The sequence below is a fragment of the Panonychus citri genome, unplaced genomic scaffold, assembly GCF_014898815.1.
Source record: "Panonychus citri isolate SS breed McGregor unplaced genomic scaffold, ASM1489881v1 Contig00077, whole genome shotgun sequence".
Lineage (NCBI taxonomy): Eukaryota > Metazoa > Arthropoda > Arachnida > Trombidiformes > Tetranychidae > Panonychus > Panonychus citri.
In genome coordinates this window covers 67,038-88,353 of record NW_026515482.1, presented here as the reverse complement: position 1 = coordinate 88,353, position 21,316 = coordinate 67,038, and the positions used below count along the sequence as shown (strand labels likewise).

Here is a 21,316-nt window from a genome sequence, read left to right as displayed (position 1 = left end):
TTTAATCATTTACTCTTAATGTTTAATTATAAATAACACTTATATTAATTATCTTGACCAATTATTTTTACTTTTCATCAATTGATGATAATCGTCCATCATCATCCCACCTTAATCATCATCACCATCATCGCCTTAATCTGATTGAATTATCACCAAAAGTAAACTTTTTTTTTTCCTCTTCTCATATCCATTAATTAGCTGTTCAGTTAATTGTTATTTGATTTTCTGATGTTGTTGTTGTTGATTCTGGTTTCTGATATGATGAGGATCCAAAATGTTCAACATGTCATCTGATTACAATCAACAGCAATTAAAGTTTCAGATAATTTTCTCCATGATTTTTTTTGTCCTCACCTGAGATGAAACTGAAATAATGTTACAATTATTGAAGATATTTGCTATATCCGTTTCCTAACCATGTTCCTGACTAGATAAGGCGTTTTTTTGACCTAATTATGTGTCAAAATCGATCACCATCTTGATTCTCTATGCCTCAGGCAATAATTTATGTTAATCGAGTTAACGATAAAATCGATCCATCTAGTTTGTATACATGGTTAGAGTATTCAACTTATCGGAATACCCTAATAATTGTTGATTGTTGGTGATGATGATACTACTTTCTAATAATCCTCCCGGGTAATTAAAACCTGATTGTTTTGATATGAATCAAAGATGATTTGATGAAGATGATGATGATTTTTCATCTTATTTTACCGTTAATATTATTATCATATTAAAAAAAAGTGAAAAGGGATCGAGATGAGATTTAGATTTTAATCAGAAAACTAAATAAATAATTAAACTTGCATCATATAAATATATATGTTTACGGTGATTAGATGATGATAATAAAACAATATTCGAGTCCGAAATTGTAACTTGTCGGTTCTAATTTGGTTCTAAATTGTTAACATTTCATACCTTTTAGCAGTCGAATTACATCAAAAATCGGTAATATCAATTAAATATCATCTTTTATCGATCATTAAACTGCTAATCATGATAATACACTCTCATTATCATTAGTTAATTTCTTTCTGATAAATTAGATTAACTGAAACTGTAATTATTTTACTTTCGATTGGCTTAGAATAAGAAAAAATTGTTATGGTCATTTCGATTGCCATGAAGGCGAGTCTCAGCATTGACCATTGGTTGGAAATCACAAACAACAATCAACAATCAACAATTCACATTTCAAGGTGAAAGTTAACAATTAAAACAAGTAATAAACAATTAGTTAAATCATAACAATTAAAAGTGTTAACACACAAGGATATCAATAGTAATTATTTTGAGACTTTTCCAGTTAAATCACAATCCCAAATACCCCGAGCAATTTTTACCTGACAAGGTATTGCCTTTGGTGATTGAACCATTTGGGTAACCTACCTGTTTATGGATCCCCCTGAATTATTGGACCACACGATTTCATGGTCCATCTCATGAATAATGGTCATGTGAAACTTTTACAATTTCTGTAAATATTGATAATCTACTAATAAAACTTTTTTCTTCTGATTAATATTAATAGTTACTATTTTCCTCTAAATCAAAGTTAATTAACTTTCTTTGGGTAATTATTTTTACTTTTCATCAATTGATAATGATCGTCCATCATAATCCTACCTTAATCATCATTATCATCACCACCCTATTCGGATAAATGATAATCAATTTGTAATCTTTTTTTACCAGATTAATTAGCTGTTCAAGTTAATTGTAATTAAATTTGCAATAACGGTAACTGATAATAACTGTTGATCTATTTGTTTGTTTGTTTGTGTTTAAAAAATTACTTCATGATGATAGTGATTTTGATGATGATGATGATATTGGATGAATAATAGTTGGAAGGAAGATAAGAGAGAGAAAGAGAGAGAGAAAGAGAGAGAGAGAGAGAGAGATCAGAAGAAAGGTAAATGGGAGGGAAGAAGTAAAAAGAAGGAGAGAAAAAAAGAAATAGTAAAAAGTTGTAAGCTTAAGTTTCTGTTTTAGTGAGTGACTTTTACCATTGAACAGCATTCAGATGAGAAGCATCGGAATATCAGCATCAGGATAAATTGTTAATTCTTCACTTCTCGTCATCATCTTATATAAGTTAATTCTTGTGTTCAACTGTGTTAATTGTTTCTAAATACAATTGTTATTCATTTTAATTCTTCATATTCTTCTATCTCTCTGGGTAGAAACATCAGTTCGTTCAAATGTATTCCATCAAAGTGATCGTTTTATTGATCCAACTCTCAACCGGTAAGTTGATTTTTCGATCTTTGTCCAAACGTTTTCATAGACCAATAGTTTCTCTTAATACTCTTAATTACTTAATATCTCTAGTAATACATAGTTCATTTTGCTAGAAATGCTCAACTCTCTTCTCACTTATCGTGGATCTATCCTTAACTTAGATTCGAAGATAATTTTGAACATTGCAGTTCGAACATTATCTTTGAAAATTTGTTCGTTCTACGAAAATGATGAAGATTTTCCGTCTAAATATTAGATGAAACTCTGCAATTGATTATTAATATTTTCGATTTTGTTTGATCTAATCATTTCGATTTCCTTTTCCTTTTTCCTCTCCAGTCTTTTCATCAGAACCAAGTTATGGCTCTGAATATTCACCAGAATGTGCATTAATTGTATCAAGGAGTAAACCTTATGCCTCTGACCATCAACCGCCCGATCATGAGCCAATCAAAATGTCCCCTGGACTTAATTACATCTCAGATTATGTTCCAAGGTAAGTTTCGTGCTATCAATTATTAATACAAACAACATGTATTCAATTAATTGTGTGTGAGTGTATGTCTGATCTAGATAGATACATAAACCATGATGAAGATAAAAAATTGATTATGATGATGATGATGATGTTGTTAATGATTAAGATACAGATGAAGATGAAGATAAACACTAAATATAAATTTGCGTTAATTTAAGGCTCAATTCGGTCTCTATTACCTGTTGATTTGATTCTAAAACAGAATTACTTTCTTGAGGCTGTTGATGAGCCACTTTTACCATTTATATAATAATATTTGATTCTAAATTAGCTATAAATATAAATATATATTTGATCGAGTTTAATTGTAAATTAAAAAGGTCACAATTAGAACTCATTAGAAATCAAGCAAGAAAAAAAAAGGTAGAAAATCAGTTCAGAAAACTTGATTAAGGTGAATCTGTCGTTCGCTGATTATTATTAATAATAATGTTCGATTATTTTTCTAATGATTTAATCATCATAAAAAACAATTAGTTAATTAGAATCAGACAGAATTAACTTACTATTTATTAAAAGTTCGATTGAATTATATAAAATGATTAGAATTTTTAATTGATAAAAAAGTTCAAATCTCCAAATTGATGAGAAACATGATGAAAAGTGGATCCCAATTCTGTGGGTAAAGTTTAAGGTGAGAAATATAATATAAAAAAGAGATAAAAGTTTGAGTGGTTTTTTCTGTTTATTGATTTTCTCATGAAGATGAACAAGAAGACGATGATGATGATGAGCATCACCATCTTCGAAAACCAGGTTACCAAACATGATCTTCGAAAATGGTTTATCGAAAGTGTTTAGTCCGCTAGCATCGAAAATATAACCAGTTTTTTTTATATACATTCGATGAGCGAAAAACTGTCGTCGAGTTCATCTGTTTATCTTACTAATCATTTTTATCCTTAATCATTGCTCATCATTTATTGAGAATGTGTCAAGAATCATTCTCAACAATAATCAGTTCCTCAATATCTCTATTCCCGATTACGATTCAGAATCATTATCATGATTGGAATCATGAATTACATGTGAGAGTGAACCAGTAACCTCAACTATTGGAGAGAAAATTTTTCATTTAAATGATAAAAAAGAAGAAGAAAAAAAAGTTCTAATAAGATTAAGTTGGATAGTAAATGGTTAATTCTGGGTAATTTTTTATTCTTATTACTTTTTTATTCATTTCTTTATCATGCTAAGCTCAGCATCCTCATCCCGGTCTGTAAATAATAATCTTAACATTATATCATGATGATCAACATGATTAACTATAAGTCCAGTTTATTGGTTTTGTTTTTTGTCTAAAAAAATTTTGATTGAAACATTTAAAAGTTTCAGTGTTCAATTGATTGGAAATTTAAGTTAAAGGATTAATTAGCTATGCAAAGCTGAATATAAACAAGGATGATGATGATGATGATGAGAAAGAGAGAAAGAGAAAGAGAAATGGATGAATGAAGGAAGAGGATGAATAGTAAAAGTAGTAGAAGGTAAAAAGATATAATTTGATTTTCGCAAATTATATAATTGTATGTATATTTATCTCGAAGGGGTGAGCCTGTCAATCACGTCCGGTGTGGCGGTTCAAACGATACCTGAACTTTTTCTCGCACTTCAGCTCGAGAAAAAAGTTCAGGTATCCAAAAAAAGACAAACTTTCAAACAGTTTGGTAAGAAGGCGAAAGAACAGAAAAAAAAACAAATTCAAGAAAAATTTTCTTACTTTGAAAAAGTTTTATCGATGAGTTTTCATGAAGTTTTTTTCTTCATTTCTGTAAAAATGGTCTCAACAATTGAGTCGATCTGTACAAAAAGTTTTCTCGATTACCAATAGACTAATTTTTGATGGCTCCAGTTAATTGAACAGGAAACGTTATCAATTAATAATAATAAATGATGATGATGAATTAGATTGTTACAGATAAGTTGATGTTCATTCTGATTGACTTTATCATGATGATCACTTTTTATTTTGCTAATTGTCCAATCCATTTAAGTGACACTTTTCAATTCAAAGCAGTGAAACTAGCTCATAATTTGGATTAATAATTTAAATTGTTGGTGGTTTATTGATTGTTTGTTTGTCGTGATCTTTGAAACAAAAAACCAAAAGTGAATCGTAAAATTTGTTCGTTCACTGATTGTTAACAGTTAACGTTTTGATTGTTATGATATGTTATTATTAAGTGAAAGTTGATTCAGATTCCGTTCTTTAATCGTGATGATGATGATGATAATGGTGATTGGATGGTCAGTAGTTGAAATGAAAATCAATCTGATAATATGAGATCGGGATTGATTTAAGGATGAAGATGATGAGGAAAGGAAAAAAAATAATATGAAGAATCAAATTGATGAAGATAATGATGAGGAAGGAAATATATATAGTTCAACAGGTAGGAAATTACAAATAAATTGTTGAATTGATGGTTAAATGATCAATGATTAGCCAAAAATTGGATCAAGAGGATTTATGAAAAAAAGAAATGAAATTAATGATAAAATATCGCCCAACGAAATATTGACGATTAGTATTATTGATAATAAGATTTATAATTGTTCATTGATCATTATCGATGAGATTAAATTGTTTATCTTCAAATCCGTTGTGATATTATTAATAATTAACCTCTAAAACAATCATCAGGATTGTCAAGTTTATTGATAGTGATGCTGAATGAGAATATGATTTCATTAATGGAATGAGACATAAAATATGATCAACATGATAAACGACAGTTTTCCCAAGGAATCAAGAAGATATATAAATATTTCTGGGTTAATCTGAACTTTTCATTCTGAGTTCAGATCATCATCATGCTCATCCTGATGTCTCTCTCTCTATCTTCTTAATTTCTCTCATGTTTCTGTTGCTCAATTTTTTTACCTCATTTTTGTTCAGGCTCATCATGATGATCTTTCATGTTGTTTTTGTTGAATGAACCAGTTATAAGGTATGAAAACATGTTCCCTCCTATTTGAGGTTATTCAGTTAATCAACTATGAAAACTAATCAGATAAATGAATCTAATATTGTCTTTTATTTTATTCGCATCTCTTTTCGTCCTAATGGTCAAAAACAATGGCTCTCTCTCTCTCTCTCTCTCTCTCTCTTCATTATCTGTCTTCTTCATCCTCCATCACTTTATCATATGTTATGCAATATAATCTTCAGCTTATTATAAAACATGACACACATTCGAGTGCAATCAACACCACGATTTAGATCTGACATTTAAAGGTCTTAACTAAATGGTACCAATTGTTTTCTCACCTTTGATTGTGTCTCAGAATTCAGGGTTTGGCCTTTCGTTTCCATGAGATTTTCCTACTATTTCATTTCTTCTCACAGAATTTTTGTTTCTTTTCAAATTCATTATCATGACTTTTGCCGATTCTCATTCATTCACATTTAAATTTACTATTCTTATCGTAAACAATCAAATTGCAGTAACAATTAACTCTAATCAACTTTTCATCATTACATTAATACACGATAGATTATGATTAGAACTCAATAATTGCGTTCAAATATCGAGTTGCAAACCATTGGGGTGCAGCAGAAGCAAAAGAATCACCGTTTTTTAGTTACTATTATTTGGAAGAGAAAAGTTTTAGTTTCTTTTAGCTCTCTCAAGATTATACAAATGATTTTTGTCTATCAAATTGATTGTTAACAATTAGTTGACAATTTTAGAAAATTAGGAAAAAAAATAATCAACTAAATTTAAATCACCAACAGTCTTATTGATTCGTGCTAATATGACAATCCAAATCTCAATTAATCAGTTAATCCATCACCTCTTATTAATAAGATAATCAACTTTGCTTGAGATAATCTCATTTTGTGTCTATTATCATGATCACCAATTGGAATCAATCCCAGATAATCAATTGTGATCGATAATTAATTTAACAATTAAGTGCCTTAGCTGTCTAACATTTAACGGTAAAATCATTTAATTGTAGCACAAAAAATACACACACACACACTTAACACCAACACAATTGATACAAACTAATTGATTAATTAGTCATTAAATTACAATTGATTTGATTAAATCAACACAATTAACAATCAACATTGAAACATAACTTTTTTTTTATCCCGTTAATAAAATAAGCTTAACAACGTACACAGCAATCAAGACTAATTTAAATCAATTGCAGTTACATGCATTTCCAATCCATGCTAAGTAAATTACTGTAATTTTGTTTGTCAGACTTTGTCACAATTAAGCAACAATTTAAATTGCTACAAAAACGCAAACCTTAATCATTAGTTGTCTCTTTTTTCTTGATTCTTTACCCGGAAATTTTTCTGCCAAATTTTTGCATCTTCACCAAGTTCAGGGTTAAAATCTCAACACTTTATCTGTTAACAGATAATCATCATCATCATCTCAATATACAATTAACTAAATTATTAAGAATGAAATTGTAACAATGATTAATATCAAAAGGCTTAATTGTCGTCAATGTTTTAGTTAGAGGACAAAAAAGTGATGCTACAACTTTTCATTATTATTCCTAACAATTAGTTAATTGTAAACCATTCATGTTGCTTATGCTCATGCTGCTCTAAATTGACTAATTGTCCGACTAATTAACTATCTTGGTTGTTATTTATTGTCAACATGAACTTGACAATGAGATCAGTTGATTATCTTCCCGTAAGATTTGTTATCATTTTTTTTTCCTTTTCTTAATTGTCGATCAGACGAAAGCAATTTAATGTTGGTTTAAATTGTAACAATTGTAAAAATCAACAAATTGATTTCTCATTGATCAGCATTATTGTTGTAAAAGATTACAATTAGTTGATTGTGTTTTAATCACTTCAATCGACAATAGATGAATGAGAAAAAAATTAGTTCTCATTAAAACCTTTGGCTTTTGGCCATAAATATATTGATTGCAATCTAATGATATCGATGATTAGATTTGATCTGATTCATTGTATTGTAAATCTAATTGTTTAATTAACCTTTGGGTCAACTTTTAAATCAGTTTAATTAAGTTAGCAATGTAGTATATGATTTTAATTACACAACAAATAGTAAAGTTTAACCGGTTAATTATAAACATTAAATATTTTTACAATACCAATTTTCACTTGACAATTAACTTTAATTTAGTTTGATAAAGTTTTCGGATAACATGATTTCATTGCAATTACATGTTTCTAATAACAAAATATGAATGATAATGTATATTAATCATCATTAGTAATTGTTATTAGATTAAATGATTTAGTAAATCGTTAACATAATTTACAAACAGATTAAGACAAAAAAAAATCAAAAAGTGTAACATAATTTACCGGATATGTAATTAACTCCTTGAAAAAGTTGATCAATTATTATAATTAATCGGATTTAAAGTGGTCTTTTAGTTGAGGAAGAAGATTAAAAAACAAAGTTAATCATTACGATTACTTAAATTAACGACAATCTAATTCAATTGAAACAGCAAACTCATGATTAATGATGAAAATATTTTAATTGTACTATTTACAATTAATACATTTCCATAATCTAATGATCAGTTTTCAAGCCATTTAATTTGGTTGATTGGAGTTGATTACAAATTAATCTCAATAGTAATTGATACAATTATCAAATCATTTAAGTTAATCAATCGCAACAATTAAGATGTTGAGAGAAAAAAAGTTTTAACTGTTCTAATCTGTTTCTTATTTATCTGTTTCTTTATTAATCCATTTTTAGATTAAAACGATCTACATATTATCCAGGAGAAGGTCAAATTTGTATAACATATGAAGATGTTAATCGTGCCGTTCACGAGGCCAAAACCCGTTTGGGTAGTTATGTTCCCGAAGAGATTAAGGAATTATCTTCAGATTCACCCAAAGAGACTCATATCTCCGTCTCAGCTGAGATTATATTAGAAGCGACCAGAATATTGGCCAATTGGTATGACCTTTCAAGAGAGACAATTCTTTTCGGTTTACCTCGTATCGATACCTATCGAACTGCCGTCCGAGACATTTGTCCCTCTTTCTTAAAGCCCGTTAAATGTGAAATCAGTAAATATCGTACATTAACCGGAATGTGTAATAATTTGGATTATCCATCATGGGGATCAGCTCGTTCAGCAATGGTCAGATTTTTACCTCCCGCTTATGCCGATGGTAAGTTTTCATCTTTTCTCATTTAAATAATCATCTTCCACCACAACCACTACCCCCTCATCCTCTCCATCATCATTATCATCATCATCATCAAGATATATACTATTGATAAGGTAAACCAAGATGCAATCACATCGAAACTGTTGAAGCCCTAAAGGGGATTAGCAGTTATTGTACTGAATCGTAATTTATTTTAACCTAAAGAAAAAAACCAGCTCACTTTCACTACATCAATTTATCATCATTATCATCATCATGCCTAAATTATCATCATAATCATAATCATTATCATTTACCTTTTATTTGATTGTTACAGTTATCTCTCGTTCTCTCTCTCTCTTTCTCTCTCTCTCAATTGAGAAAAGTTTTTTCTTCTTTCACTTGTCTTTTTTACCGTTATTTGTTTACCTGTTTCAACGTCTATTTAACCAGCTAATACATTCAATTTTATTTATATCATTTTTAATTTGGTGACATTAAACATCATCATTATCATCAACAAGATAATTTCCTCTCTTTAAAATCTTAAGCTGTTGACTAATTATCCAACCAGCTATTAATTAACTTAATTATAATTTGATAAAGTGAAACACGTTCCCTTTTGTTTTTGTCATCAATTGTTTTTATTTACATCAAATTTTGTTTTCTTTTCATTATTGTTTTAAATTGTTCATTGTCTCTTTTTTGTCGAGATTAACTTTCCACTATGAATCGTAACGTTACAACTTAAACCGTTACGTTACTATTATCATCTCATCAATGAATGAAAGAGGGAGAGGGAGAGAGAGAGAAAGTAAAGGAGTAAAAATAGGAGATGGTGATAAAGAGGAAGATAAATGAAGATGAAATTAGGTGACAATGAGAAGGGAGATAATTAAAGGCTCTCACAGAGGAAAAAGTTCCAATTGAAACAAATGAACAATCAACATGATGATGTAACTATTACATGAAATGATGAAAATGCCCAGAAGATTTAAATTGTTGATAATAATAAATTGTCAAACATTCAAAGTGATTTAATTGTGTTGAAAGATTTTTTCATTTTAGTTAATTACTTGAGTATCTAATTTAGTTTGCTAATTGTGATGATTGTTTGGGAGAGAGAGAGGAAGATGATGTTTGTTGATTTAATAATAAATTGTTTAGGCTTAACTGTTTATATTTTTGTTTTTCCTTAATTTGATTTGTGTTACAATTAAGCAATTTGGACTTTAGCTTTCAGGCCTTTTTAATTATTTGTATCACTTTGTGTGGATACAATTTTCCTTAATGATTTAAGATTAACGAATCAGATTTAATTTGAGATTAATCAACTGATTTCTATCGTGTTAATGACGATTTTTATCAACTTTCTTTTTCTTAATTGTTGATTTATTGCTTAATCACAAAATCATCGACATTAAATTGTGTGTGTGTGAATGTGATTAATAATCAAATCACATTAAAAGGTTTTTTTTTAAATGGCTGAAAGAGTTGAGGTCAATACGAATCATTTACTGCTCATCACTGGTCAATATGAAGATGAAATCTGATTGAATCAACATTTAATTTCCGATTTAAATTGTAATTTAATTGAGTCACTAAATTAACACAATTTTAATCACTTGTTTAACTTATTATTTAATTAACTCGATCACTTTTTCCTATTGATAAGTAACAATTGTCGCAGTTAATATCAACTCACATTCTTGTTAGTGAAAATAATGTTAACTTTATGATGATTTTGTAATAATAATTAAATCAATCATTGATTAAATGATTTCTCTGCCCTCAGGGCAAAGAGTATTTTCATTTTTTTTTTACTTTTGCTCTTCTTTACAATCAACGTAGCTAATTAATGTTATACTATTGATTGTTAATTAAGGTGAATCAAAGAGAATCCAATAGCAAGGAAAGTAAATAACCATTTAGATTCATGATTAGTTAATTATGATCATCGAATTCTATAAATTCCAAATTTTAGAAACAACAAACAAACGGGAGAAAAATTTTTGACCTTTATTCCGTTCACATGGTGATCACAGTGTTTTCTCATCGTTCTCAGATCTTCATGGGATGATGAAGATGGACAGGTACTATTTAGGTCGCCATTATTAGAAGAAGATGATGGTCAATTTAAATTGAATTTCTTTTTGTTTTAAAAAAGAGAATTAATTTTTTGTTTCTTTCCATCATCTCCTCATCATTTACTTCTTAACGGTTATTCCCAATCTCGAATCTGTGCCATCTACCTTGCGGCATCTTCTCCTCTCAGGCCTTTGTCGTTATTATTATTCTTATTAATAATAATTGATAATTTAAATTGTTCTCTTTCACTTTCTTACCTTTGATTTGTCCAATTTATCAACATCCTCATTCTTTCAATTCTATTCATCAAATTATCACAAAGGTAAGTAACAGGTAGAAATAGAGGTTAGTTAAAGGGCTTGTAAACAATTAACTGAATCAATTTGAAGTTAATTCATATAATTAACAAAACGATTAAGATTAATTGTTGTAAATGATACATCAAATCGTCACTTTTACTTTTCTTTTTTACTCTCACTTTTCCCGGTCATTTGGTTTTCAATATTCGTTTGACACTTGAAGGTGTTAATTATGATTATTTGATGATTATAATCGTGATGATAAGGTGATGATTATGTTTTAATTGTCATTGTGATTGGTGAACATTAAAACCTCATTGATGTTTTAAATAGTCAAATTTGCTTATTAAGACAAATGATTAGATTGTAATAGCTTTCTAACTGTTTTTACCTCGTTTATCATTATCATCATTAAGACATTAATCAAAACAAGTTAATTAAATTGAAAAGAAAAAGTTTTCTGCTAAAACAATAGGTTGATCTAATTTCCATACAATTGAAAGAGAGAAAAAAAAGTTCTAATCTAATATAAAAAAGTTAATCGTTACTCCTTCATCTCTTTAGGTCATGTGACCTTTTCGTTGGAACGATAATGTTAAATAAAAGAATGAAGAAAAAAAAAGTTCTAACTGGACGAAATATGAATTATGAATATGAAACATCAGAGTCAATAAATGTATTCATTTGAATAATCATCAGACAGGTAGATTGTTTATTCCAGTTAATTAGTTGATTGTGATGAGGAAATTAATAACAATATGGAAATATTTGATTCTTCATTCAGTGAATGATAATTATGATGATGATAATCATTAAGCAGAAAACAAGATGAGACATAAAACTGACCTAAAGTAATTTCATTCTTGACCATTGACCACAATTCAAACAATAACAATTAAATGTTAATCTAAAATTATATTAATAGATTTGAATTAAATATTTCTTCCTGATTGTTTATCAGATTTGTGATGTAATTTCATGATAATCAATTCAATTAAAATCAAACCTTGATAGAAATTTATCTCAATTGTTTACAATCAATCAGTTGTCTCGATTTTTTAGTGACAATAATCAACAATTAATGTTGATTGTGATAATAGAGAAGAGAAAAAATAACAAAAAGTGGAGAAAAAAGTGAATCTTAAAAATGGTGTCATCGGAAATTGGCCTGAGGGTCGAAAAAAAATTCGATTCTCTTATGGAAACTGGTGTCAAGTCAAATGTCAAACGATGATTTTAGAATTTATTTAAGAACTTTTTTTTCCATCATAATTATCATCATGAAACGAGGAAGATATTCAGTTGATTAGTAGAAAGAAAAAAAAATCTTAATCAAACAATTTGGTTATCGTTTGATTCAATTTGATTCCCAGTTGATTGTAATGATGAGGGAGAGATTGATTAACTTTAAATTGTATCAATTATTATGATTATGATGATGGTAAATAAAAAAACTGTCACCAAGATGACCATTTATTGAAATTGATACACATTGATGTTTGTTTTTCTGGGTCGAGAGGAAGTTTCAAAAATCAACTGATTTATTTAATTATCAATAAAACAATTAACATTCATTGCTCATTAAGGTGAACACAACTACGAGCAAAAAAAATGGTATCAACTGTAAATGGATAACGAGAAAGTTAATTAATATTAACTGTCAACTGTTTGATAGCTTAATTGTGACATTAATCAATTACAATTAAGACGATAAAGTTATTATATTGTTGACTTTTTGTGCTTGTAGTTTTTGATTGTTATCTCTATTATTATAACAATTAGTTAAAAGGTAAATTATTTAAAGATGAGCAATTTAATTTCTGTTTTAATTGGTTCCATTCTGAGCAATTAACTGTAACAATTAAATCATTTAATAGATAATGTAATGTATTATTCATGTCCGTGATTAAGATTGATTATGAAACAAATTACTATTTCGAGTGGCTACTTAATTTGATTTAGTTTAAACAATTGATTCTTATATCATATGGTAAAACTATTAAAGATTCAGATTAGTTTGTTATAATTAGTTGATTGTTGTACAACAATTGGATTGGAGTAAGAAAAAAAAATTCAATTAGCTCACTAATCATGTATTCATGTTGCAATATCATTGTGAACATGAAAAACATTCAACTTGAATTAACCCTAATTGTGATTTAAATAATGATGATTATAATGATCTTGATAAAGTATAATGATGATGATGATGATGATGATGATGATAATAATGGTAATGACTTTATTACAATAATCATAAATATAATGATTAGCATCATCATTATTACCGTTATCTTTGACCAAAAGTTACACTTGTATTACTTTGCACCACTAAAAATAACAATTTAAATGATCAAATAATCAAATCAAACTAATTGTTAATCGTTTTGTTTATTTCATTTTTCAGGTATTTCTGAATCTCGACGATCAGCTGATGACGATTCTGAGCTTCCATCAGCACGTTTGGTTTCCTTCATTATCCATCAAGATGTTTCCGAACGTGATCAATATGTTACCAATTTATTAATGGCTTATGGTCAGTTAATTGACCACGATATGACCTTAGGTGCAACTCCAACCAATGAATTTGGTGAACCATTGAAATGTTGTGAAGGTGAAGATGATTCTCATCCAGCATGTTTACCCGTTAAAATACCTCGAGATGATCCTTTCTACAAGTTTTTCAAGCGAACCTGCATGAACTTTGTTCGAGTTGTCGCTGGTCTTAAGCCTGGTTGTCCATTGGGTCCAAGAGGTCAAGTTAATTCAATCTCCGCCATTTTGGATGGTAACTTTGTCTATGGTTCATCACAAGAGGTTAGCCAAAAGTTGAGAGCTCTTAAAGGTGGTCGCCTAAAGACAACACCAATGTACAAGGAATTGGGTCTTAAAGATTTACTTCCCATGAAGACAAGTGACCCCGACAAAGGCTGTCAAAGAGGTGGTCGACCACGAAACTTGTACTGTTTCGAGGCTGGAGATCCTCGTGCCAATGAACAACTTGGAATCACCACTTTACACACCGTTTTTATGAGAGAACACAATAGAATCGCTGATTTCCTTGCTTTCGCTAATCCTCATTGGGATGATGAGACCGTTTTCCAAGAGACCCGACGAATTATTGTCGCTGAAATTCAACACATTACCTTCAACGAATTCTTACCCGTTGTCTTAGGCCGAGAAAAGATGTCCAAATATGGATTAGATTTGGCTGAACACGATTTCTACAATGGTTATGATTCTAAGATTAATCCAGGAATGAGACTTGGCTTCCAAGCTGCTGCTTTCCGTTTCGGTCACTCAATCCTTCCCGATGTTATCGAGAGATACAACAAATATCACGATAAAATTGAATCAATCCGATTGTCTCAATTACTTCAACAACCATATGAACTTTACAAACCTGGTCACCTTGATTCGTTCATTTTAGGTTTGGTCAATCAACAGGCTAACAGAATGGACCCAGAAGTGTCAACCGAAGTAACTAATCATCTTTTCGAGAAACCCGGTGAACATTTCGGTAACGATTTAGCTGCAATTAACATCCAAAGAGGACGAGAAGTTGGATTACCTGGTTATAACGCTTTCCGTGAATTCTGTGGATTGAAAAAGGCTAAAGGATTTTACGATCTTATTGGCACCTTTGATAACAAGACTGTCCACCGAATGGCCAGTATTTACAAGTAAGTTTTGCAAATTAACAAGAAACGATCAAATTTTTACTAACAAACGACTTCAACTTATTTCCAATAGACACGTTGACGATATTGACCTTTGGTCAGCTGGTGTAGCTGAATACCCATCACCTGGTTCACTGGTTGGACCAACATTCGCTTGTATCATTGGTGAACAGTTTGCTAATCTTCGTCGTGGTGACAGATTTTGGTACGAAAATTCAGGATGGCCATCATCACTTACTCTCGAACAACTTAATGAAGTTCGTAAAGTTAAATTAGCCAAATTATTGTGCGAAAACACAGATGATATTCAAACAATTCAACTTTATCCTCTTCTTATGCCCGATCATCATTCGTAAGTTTGAACAAAAGACATGGAGCCAAATTCATACTTTACTATGAACATTTTCACAAATAATATTGCAAAACAATTCGAAGACAATTAAGAACTAATCAATTTCTCTTTTCATCTCTAGAAATCCCTATGTTGAATGCCGTGATTTACCATCAATGGACCTTTCCGTTTTCAATGATTATTCATACAAATCAAAGGCGAAAGCAGCAGCGGCCGCAGCCAAGGCTCGAGGGGCTTAAATTCACACGCTTCGAACACAAAATCACAATCTAATCATCAGAATTAGAAATGTTCACGAAGAAAAGTGCCCAACCTTTTAATTTTTCAAGTCAAATCTTCATCATCATCCCTTTTATCATCTTCGTTTTTCTTTCTCTCTCTTTCTTTTTTTAAACATCATCTTTGCAAATTTTTTTTCTATTTTTTTCTACTCTATGGATTATTCATTCGTCTCATCATCTTGTTAATTCATTTTTCATCATTCGTTCATCAATCCAAACAAAAATTCATTCATTCATTCACCTCCTAAACGCCAAGTCGAGGTCTCTGTCCACTCAAACAAAATCGATGCCAATCTTTTAAATAATATAATTCATTTTCCTTTTAATTATTATCATTATTTCAACTTTCTCGTAAAAACCGTTATCACAATTTACTTTTCAATTGTAAATCATTGTTGATAATTATTGTTACACGAATTGGTATTATCATTTATCGTTGCCATTCATCACAATTAACTTTGTGCTCATTATTAACCATTCATCCCATCAACAGTAATTTAGTTGTAGTGTGTTTATGGAAAGTCAATGTCAACTTTATATAATATATATTGTCAATTAATCAACTGATTACGAGAGTTAATTGTTCAACTAATTGAAATGTTTCTCTCAGATTTCTGCTCTTAATATTAATCTGTAAACATAATTTCAACAATGATTAATGAAAGTAAAAATAATGATGATAATCAACACCAAATGATAATTGTAACCTTTTCGTTACTAAATCATAATTGAAAGTGAAACAAACAAACAAACAAAAGGCCAACAAATTATATTAGCAAATTAATTGTGAAATTTGAAAAGAAATTTGATCATGATCAATATCTGATTAGTTTCACAATTGACAATCTATTCCTAATTTGATTCATAATTTCATCTAATTCTCTCTCTTTTCGTTTCTCACTATTGTAAATAACTAAATCGACAATCAAGGAGCATTATTCTTACCAATGTATTAGCACCTTAGACCTAAAAAGCATCACCATCATCTAGAACGCACATGATAATTGAAATAAATCGCTTGTAAATCAATACAATTAAATTTATTTTCAACATTAAACATTAAATTAACTCTTTTTATTACAAGTGAAACTTTTCACCACAAATTTAGGTCGAAATCAAATGCATCGAATGGATCAAAAACAATTTCGAATTGTGATTTTCTTAATTTTCAAATTCGCGCTTCCATTTGGTAGATGACGAAATGTATTGAGTTGAGAGAGAAAACCTAGTGGACATCATTTTCTTTTGTCTTTTCATCTATAAAAAGCTTAATTTTTTCAAAAGGTTATTTAACTATCAATATCATTCAAACTAACATCAATCAGCCTCAAGATGGAAGATCAGTTTATCCTTTTAGAAAATGATAATGTTACGATTGTGAATAGAAAAAAATCTTACGAAATTTCTAAACAAAAGTTATCGTCGATTCCTTACTTTGTGAAACTGTTTTCAGATCCTAATAATTGTGACTTGGCCGAAATAAAACTTGATCTTGATGAAAGTTCATTCGATAATATTGTTGATTTTGTTCTCAACAATCATTTATCAATTTCCATGGAATGTGCCTTCTCAATGATGGAAATTGCTGATTATCTCGGAATGGAAGATATCAAACAGAAGTATTATGATTGTTTCGTGTCAAATTTCAACATTAAACGTTTAGAAGAGTTTTTGGATTTTTATGAGAATCGTAAATACCCTGAAAATTTTACTGAAAATAAGGTGAAATCTTTCATTGGGAAATATTTCGTTCCAATTTCCAATACGAGAGCGTTTCTTAAGTTTCCTGTCGCTCTAATTGAACGAATTTTGAAAATGAATTTGGTTGTTTCTTACGAGTATCAAATAGTTGAAGCTATTGAACGTTGGGTTAAATCGAATGAAAAAGATCGGAAAAAATATCTTCCTCAACTCATTAAGTTCGTCAATTTTTGTCATTTGACAGAAAGAGAAATGAAAAAAGTCGTTAACAAGGTCAAATATTATGGGGTCACTTTCGATACTCCACAGTTGAAAGATCATTCTCACCATGCTTGTCAACTCGAATTCTGCCAATCTGATTGTAAAAGTAATCGACATTCCACCAAATCTTTGGTCTCAATCTATGAACTTGGTGAAGATAACATTGAGATCCGTCGATTATCAAGAGCAAATATTTGGACAAAAAGTTACCGATTCACTCGCGATGAGACAATGTCCACTTCTCTGATTGAGGCTGACCATATTGTCGATATAATCTATGATTCTGGAAGAAAAGGTATTCGAATTGATTGGAACACAGAGAAATTCAAATACTTGAAAATGTTTGGTGGTGACGATTCTTATTATGGTCAAGCTTACAAATATTTCGCTCATGATATTTGTACTGATTCGTGAGTATATTTACTGATCTTAGTGATAACATAATTTAACTGTTCTCTATCTTTTTGATATTCTTAGCACTTATGTAAAGATCAAGAATCCACCAACGGAATTTAATCATAAACGTTCCAATATAACGCATGTGGAAGCTATTTCTCTGGATGAAAAGTTTGAAGGAATTTGCTATCGAAATAACAATCACGACGATTTTGATGAATTTGATGATAGTTATTTTGATGATTTGCTGGATAAACGACGTAATCATAGATCTTCGGAATCTGATGAGTGTGATAATTTTATTAAGAAATCACAAAAGCAATATTATCTTCCATCTCTTGATTATCGAGAATTGTCCTCTGGTGAACTCAAAGGATCAGCTCAAGCTCTGTCATGTTTGTCTTCAAATCCAAATAGCGAATCAAATTATCACAAAGTCTTGTACTATTTGACGAAACGTGATTTCAGTCGATATTTATTACGAGATGATAAAAGTAAAGTGTATGCACTTGACTATTCGTTTCTGAAAGATTTCATCGGAAGCGATTCTCTTGATCACATCGAGCTGATTTCTCATAACAACTCGATTCTAATTTGCAACAAGGAATCGAAAATAATCTATTCTTATGTGGTGGATTCTGATCATTGGCAATTTATGTCTAAAATTGAATCTCCCGAAAAGATGATCGCAATTGCATCCGTCTTTTTCCCGATCGGATTGGAATAATAACTAATTAATTGCAAATCTGTTGAAATATTGATTCTCAATTTTCTCAATTTACATGTTTATCTTCACCATAATATTTCATTTTCACTTAATTTCAACTCAATAAAATCATTCAATTCATTGCCAATTACAAATCATAACGAATCTCATCTTTTTTTTTATCCACAATCAAAATGATTAGAAAATAATTTAAAGATTCATCAACCTTTAGTTAGAAATTATTTTGTCAATTCTTTGAAAGAACTTCTTTTTTATTAAAAAGTCGAAAGAGTTTATTAATTATTCACTTTAGTCTATAAGAAATAAATTGTTCACATTGCATCAGATTAATTAGAAACATTGAGCTGCTTCTAGTTACCAATGACGAATTGTTTTTGCTTTGGTTTATAATCCGATTGTTAATTGGCTCTTATTATTGATTTGACTAGAATTGATATTTAATATCTTCGCTTTTCAATGTATTAGTCACAAGTCAAGTTCTATTAGATAATTAGTATCTTTGGACCTGTTGATTAAGTCAAACATTTATTTCTTCACATTTATGTAAATTGCAATCGAATGTCTTGAGTTTGAAAAGGAAACCGAGTAGAAAACATTAAATGGAGTTCATTTTCTTTTGACAGTTGTAAGTTAAACTCTTTTTGTGAAAACCGTTTCTTTTAACTGTGATAATTAAAGATTAACAATGTACATTAATTAAATGAAGATACGAAATGTTGTTAATGTGATTCACTCAATGTCTTCGCTTTCATCCAATAATAACTCTCGACAAGATTTAACTTGTTGACTTAACTTTAAAGCTCGAATTCACAATGTTCCGATGTTAATATTTCTCACCTGATAGCCAAAGATGAAGCTCGGAGAAAAAGTATTGTGAATCAGCTAATCGCAATTTGTGACTAGTGAATTAGCAACTAATTTTTCAGTTCTTTGATATTCAAATGATTAACTGTAGATGATGATTAATTAGCTTTTCATTAGAATCTTCAACTAAATCAATGTAAAATTGATAATTTTATGTTCATCTTCTTCGGATTGGCATGATTACATAAAGGAAATTATAAGAATAGAAAATATTTTGTTCTAGTATCAAATTGTTGGGTTACAAAATCAATTAATTGGTCCATAAAGAATCAAAGTGTATTCATACTCTTCAATTATCTCTCTTAATATTTCAATTTCGTCTTTTTCACTCAATTCGATCTCTTTGATTGGAATCAATTTACTTCGTTTGACTATCGATGTTAAGTATCTTAATTGTATCTTTTCCTCTTTTGTCGATTCTAAATTCTCTTCGTTTTCTTTGATCGTAGCTTTTAATTTCTCTATTTGTGAGTTAATCTCCATCTCGAAATCTTTTTTCATTCCAAGTCCAATCTCGTTTATTTGTTTGGTGAATTTTCCATCGGCGCTAAAGCTAAAAGGAGTTCGTCTATTGGGTCGAAAATTGTCCAACAAAGTGCCAAGAGTTTCGATAACATAACAAAACTCATTCGATGCTTGATTAACGATATAATCCATTAGAAAATCTTCTCCTGTCCGATAGGCTTCGTATCGAAAAAGCTTCAATGTTCTCCATGATCTTTTCATCATTTCCATGCCACTTTCCATGATCATCATTTGTCCTCGATTAGTAACTTTACGATTGAATCCATTGAGAATTTCATCTAAATTTTCTTTGAAATAGTAGAATGTCTTAGAATATTTCTTGCTATGTTTAATTTGCAGTATTTTCTGTAATTCGGGAAATTTATGAGGTTTTTTTGGCTTATAACGGAAAAGTCGATATTCTAATGCATCTCGGTCGTTTGCAATTTTGATCTTTGCCAAACATAAACGATCAGCCAAGTCTAAAGATATCGAATGTAATTCATCATCATTGAAATCTGAAGCAATTGAAGATTCGATAACAAAGAACATATCAATGAAATCATAACATACTTTTCCGGGTTTTCTAATCTGAAATTTGTTCCAAGTCGATAAACTAAGATAATGAAGATACCTTATAATATGAATTAAAATAATTAAAACATGTTGATGTAGATTTGAATTCAATTCCTCATAAATAGGATCATCCCGAATGAATCCATCAGGAACATTGACCGTTGGCTTGGGCATATTCTTATAAGTGAGCCAATGAGCACTTTTTCTAACCCACAAGGAAGATCTTTCAATTCGATTGAAATTATTTGTGATATTTTTTATTCCTAAAATGATCCAATCTGATTCCAATTCAGATTTAATCATTGACAATTTCTTCATTTGTTTGATGTAAACATTGAATCTCCTTAATGCTGCAAGTCTACAAACTTTACTCGTTTCATTAACAGTTTTGAACTCAATCCAATCTCTTTTAATCTTCTCCATGTAATTGATAACATCATCAAAAGAATCAGCTCCTTTCTCGTTAATTATTGCAAATATCTCGTCGCTTTCGTTGATCCAATCGATTGTTTTTAGAGCAACAATCAATTCAAACGTTTCTTTGATAATTAATCGAGTTCCATTAACGATATCTCGTAATTTCTTTGCTTTTTGCTTTGGTTTATTTTCTGTTTCCTTGTCAACCGATGATAATTCATCGTTCAGGAGATTAAGTTTATCACAATA

The 21,316-nt window shown here is 29.8% G+C and overlaps 2 protein-coding genes across 2 annotated transcripts; both read left to right on the top strand.

The window, feature by feature from the left end:
• Positions 1–2,002: 2,002 nt before the first annotated feature.
• On the top strand, positions 2,003–16,671 carry LOC128387156 (peroxidase-like). The gene is made up of 6 exons (XM_053346331.1): positions 2,003–2,259; positions 2,593–2,749; positions 8,518–8,942; positions 13,716–14,991; positions 15,062–15,340; positions 15,462–16,671. The coding sequence occupies exons 1-6, from the start codon at positions 2,214–2,216 to the stop codon at positions 15,577–15,579; spliced, it is 2,301 nt and encodes a 766-aa protein (XP_053202306.1). The 5' UTR covers positions 2,003–2,213; the 3' UTR covers positions 15,580–16,671.
• Positions 16,672–16,889: 218 nt separating this feature from the next.
• On the top strand, positions 16,890–18,840 carry LOC128387157 (uncharacterized). Its single transcript, XM_053346332.1, has 2 exons — positions 16,890–17,993; positions 18,061–18,840. Exons 1-2 carry the CDS (start codon positions 16,954–16,956, stop codon positions 18,704–18,706), a joined length of 1,686 nt encoding a protein of 561 aa, XP_053202307.1. The 5' UTR covers positions 16,890–16,953; the 3' UTR covers positions 18,707–18,840.
• The last annotated feature ends 2,476 nt before the right edge of the window (positions 18,841–21,316 follow it).

What these genes read in the sequence shown, in the direction of transcription:
- LOC128387156 (XM_053346331.1), top strand. Translation starts at nt 2,214, where the DNA reads ATGTATTCCATCAAAGTGATCGTTTTATTGATCCAACTCTCAACCG. An exon ending in ACCTCCCGCTTATGCCGATG is followed by an intron (nt 8,943 to 13,715) that starts GTAAGTTTTCAT and finishes TTCATTTTTCAG; the next exon opens with GTATTTCTGAATCTCGACGA. An exon ending in CGAATGGCCAGTATTTACAA is followed by an intron (nt 14,992 to 15,061) that starts GTAAGTTTTGCA and finishes TATTTCCAATAG; the next exon opens with ACACGTTGACGATATTGACC.
- LOC128387157 (XM_053346332.1), top strand. Translation starts at nt 16,954, where the DNA reads ATGGAAGATCAGTTTATCCTTTTAGAAAATGATAATGTTACGATTGTG. An exon ending in CATGATATTTGTACTGATTC is followed by an intron (nt 17,994 to 18,060) that starts GTGAGTATATTT and finishes TGATATTCTTAG; the next exon opens with CACTTATGTAAAGATCAAGA.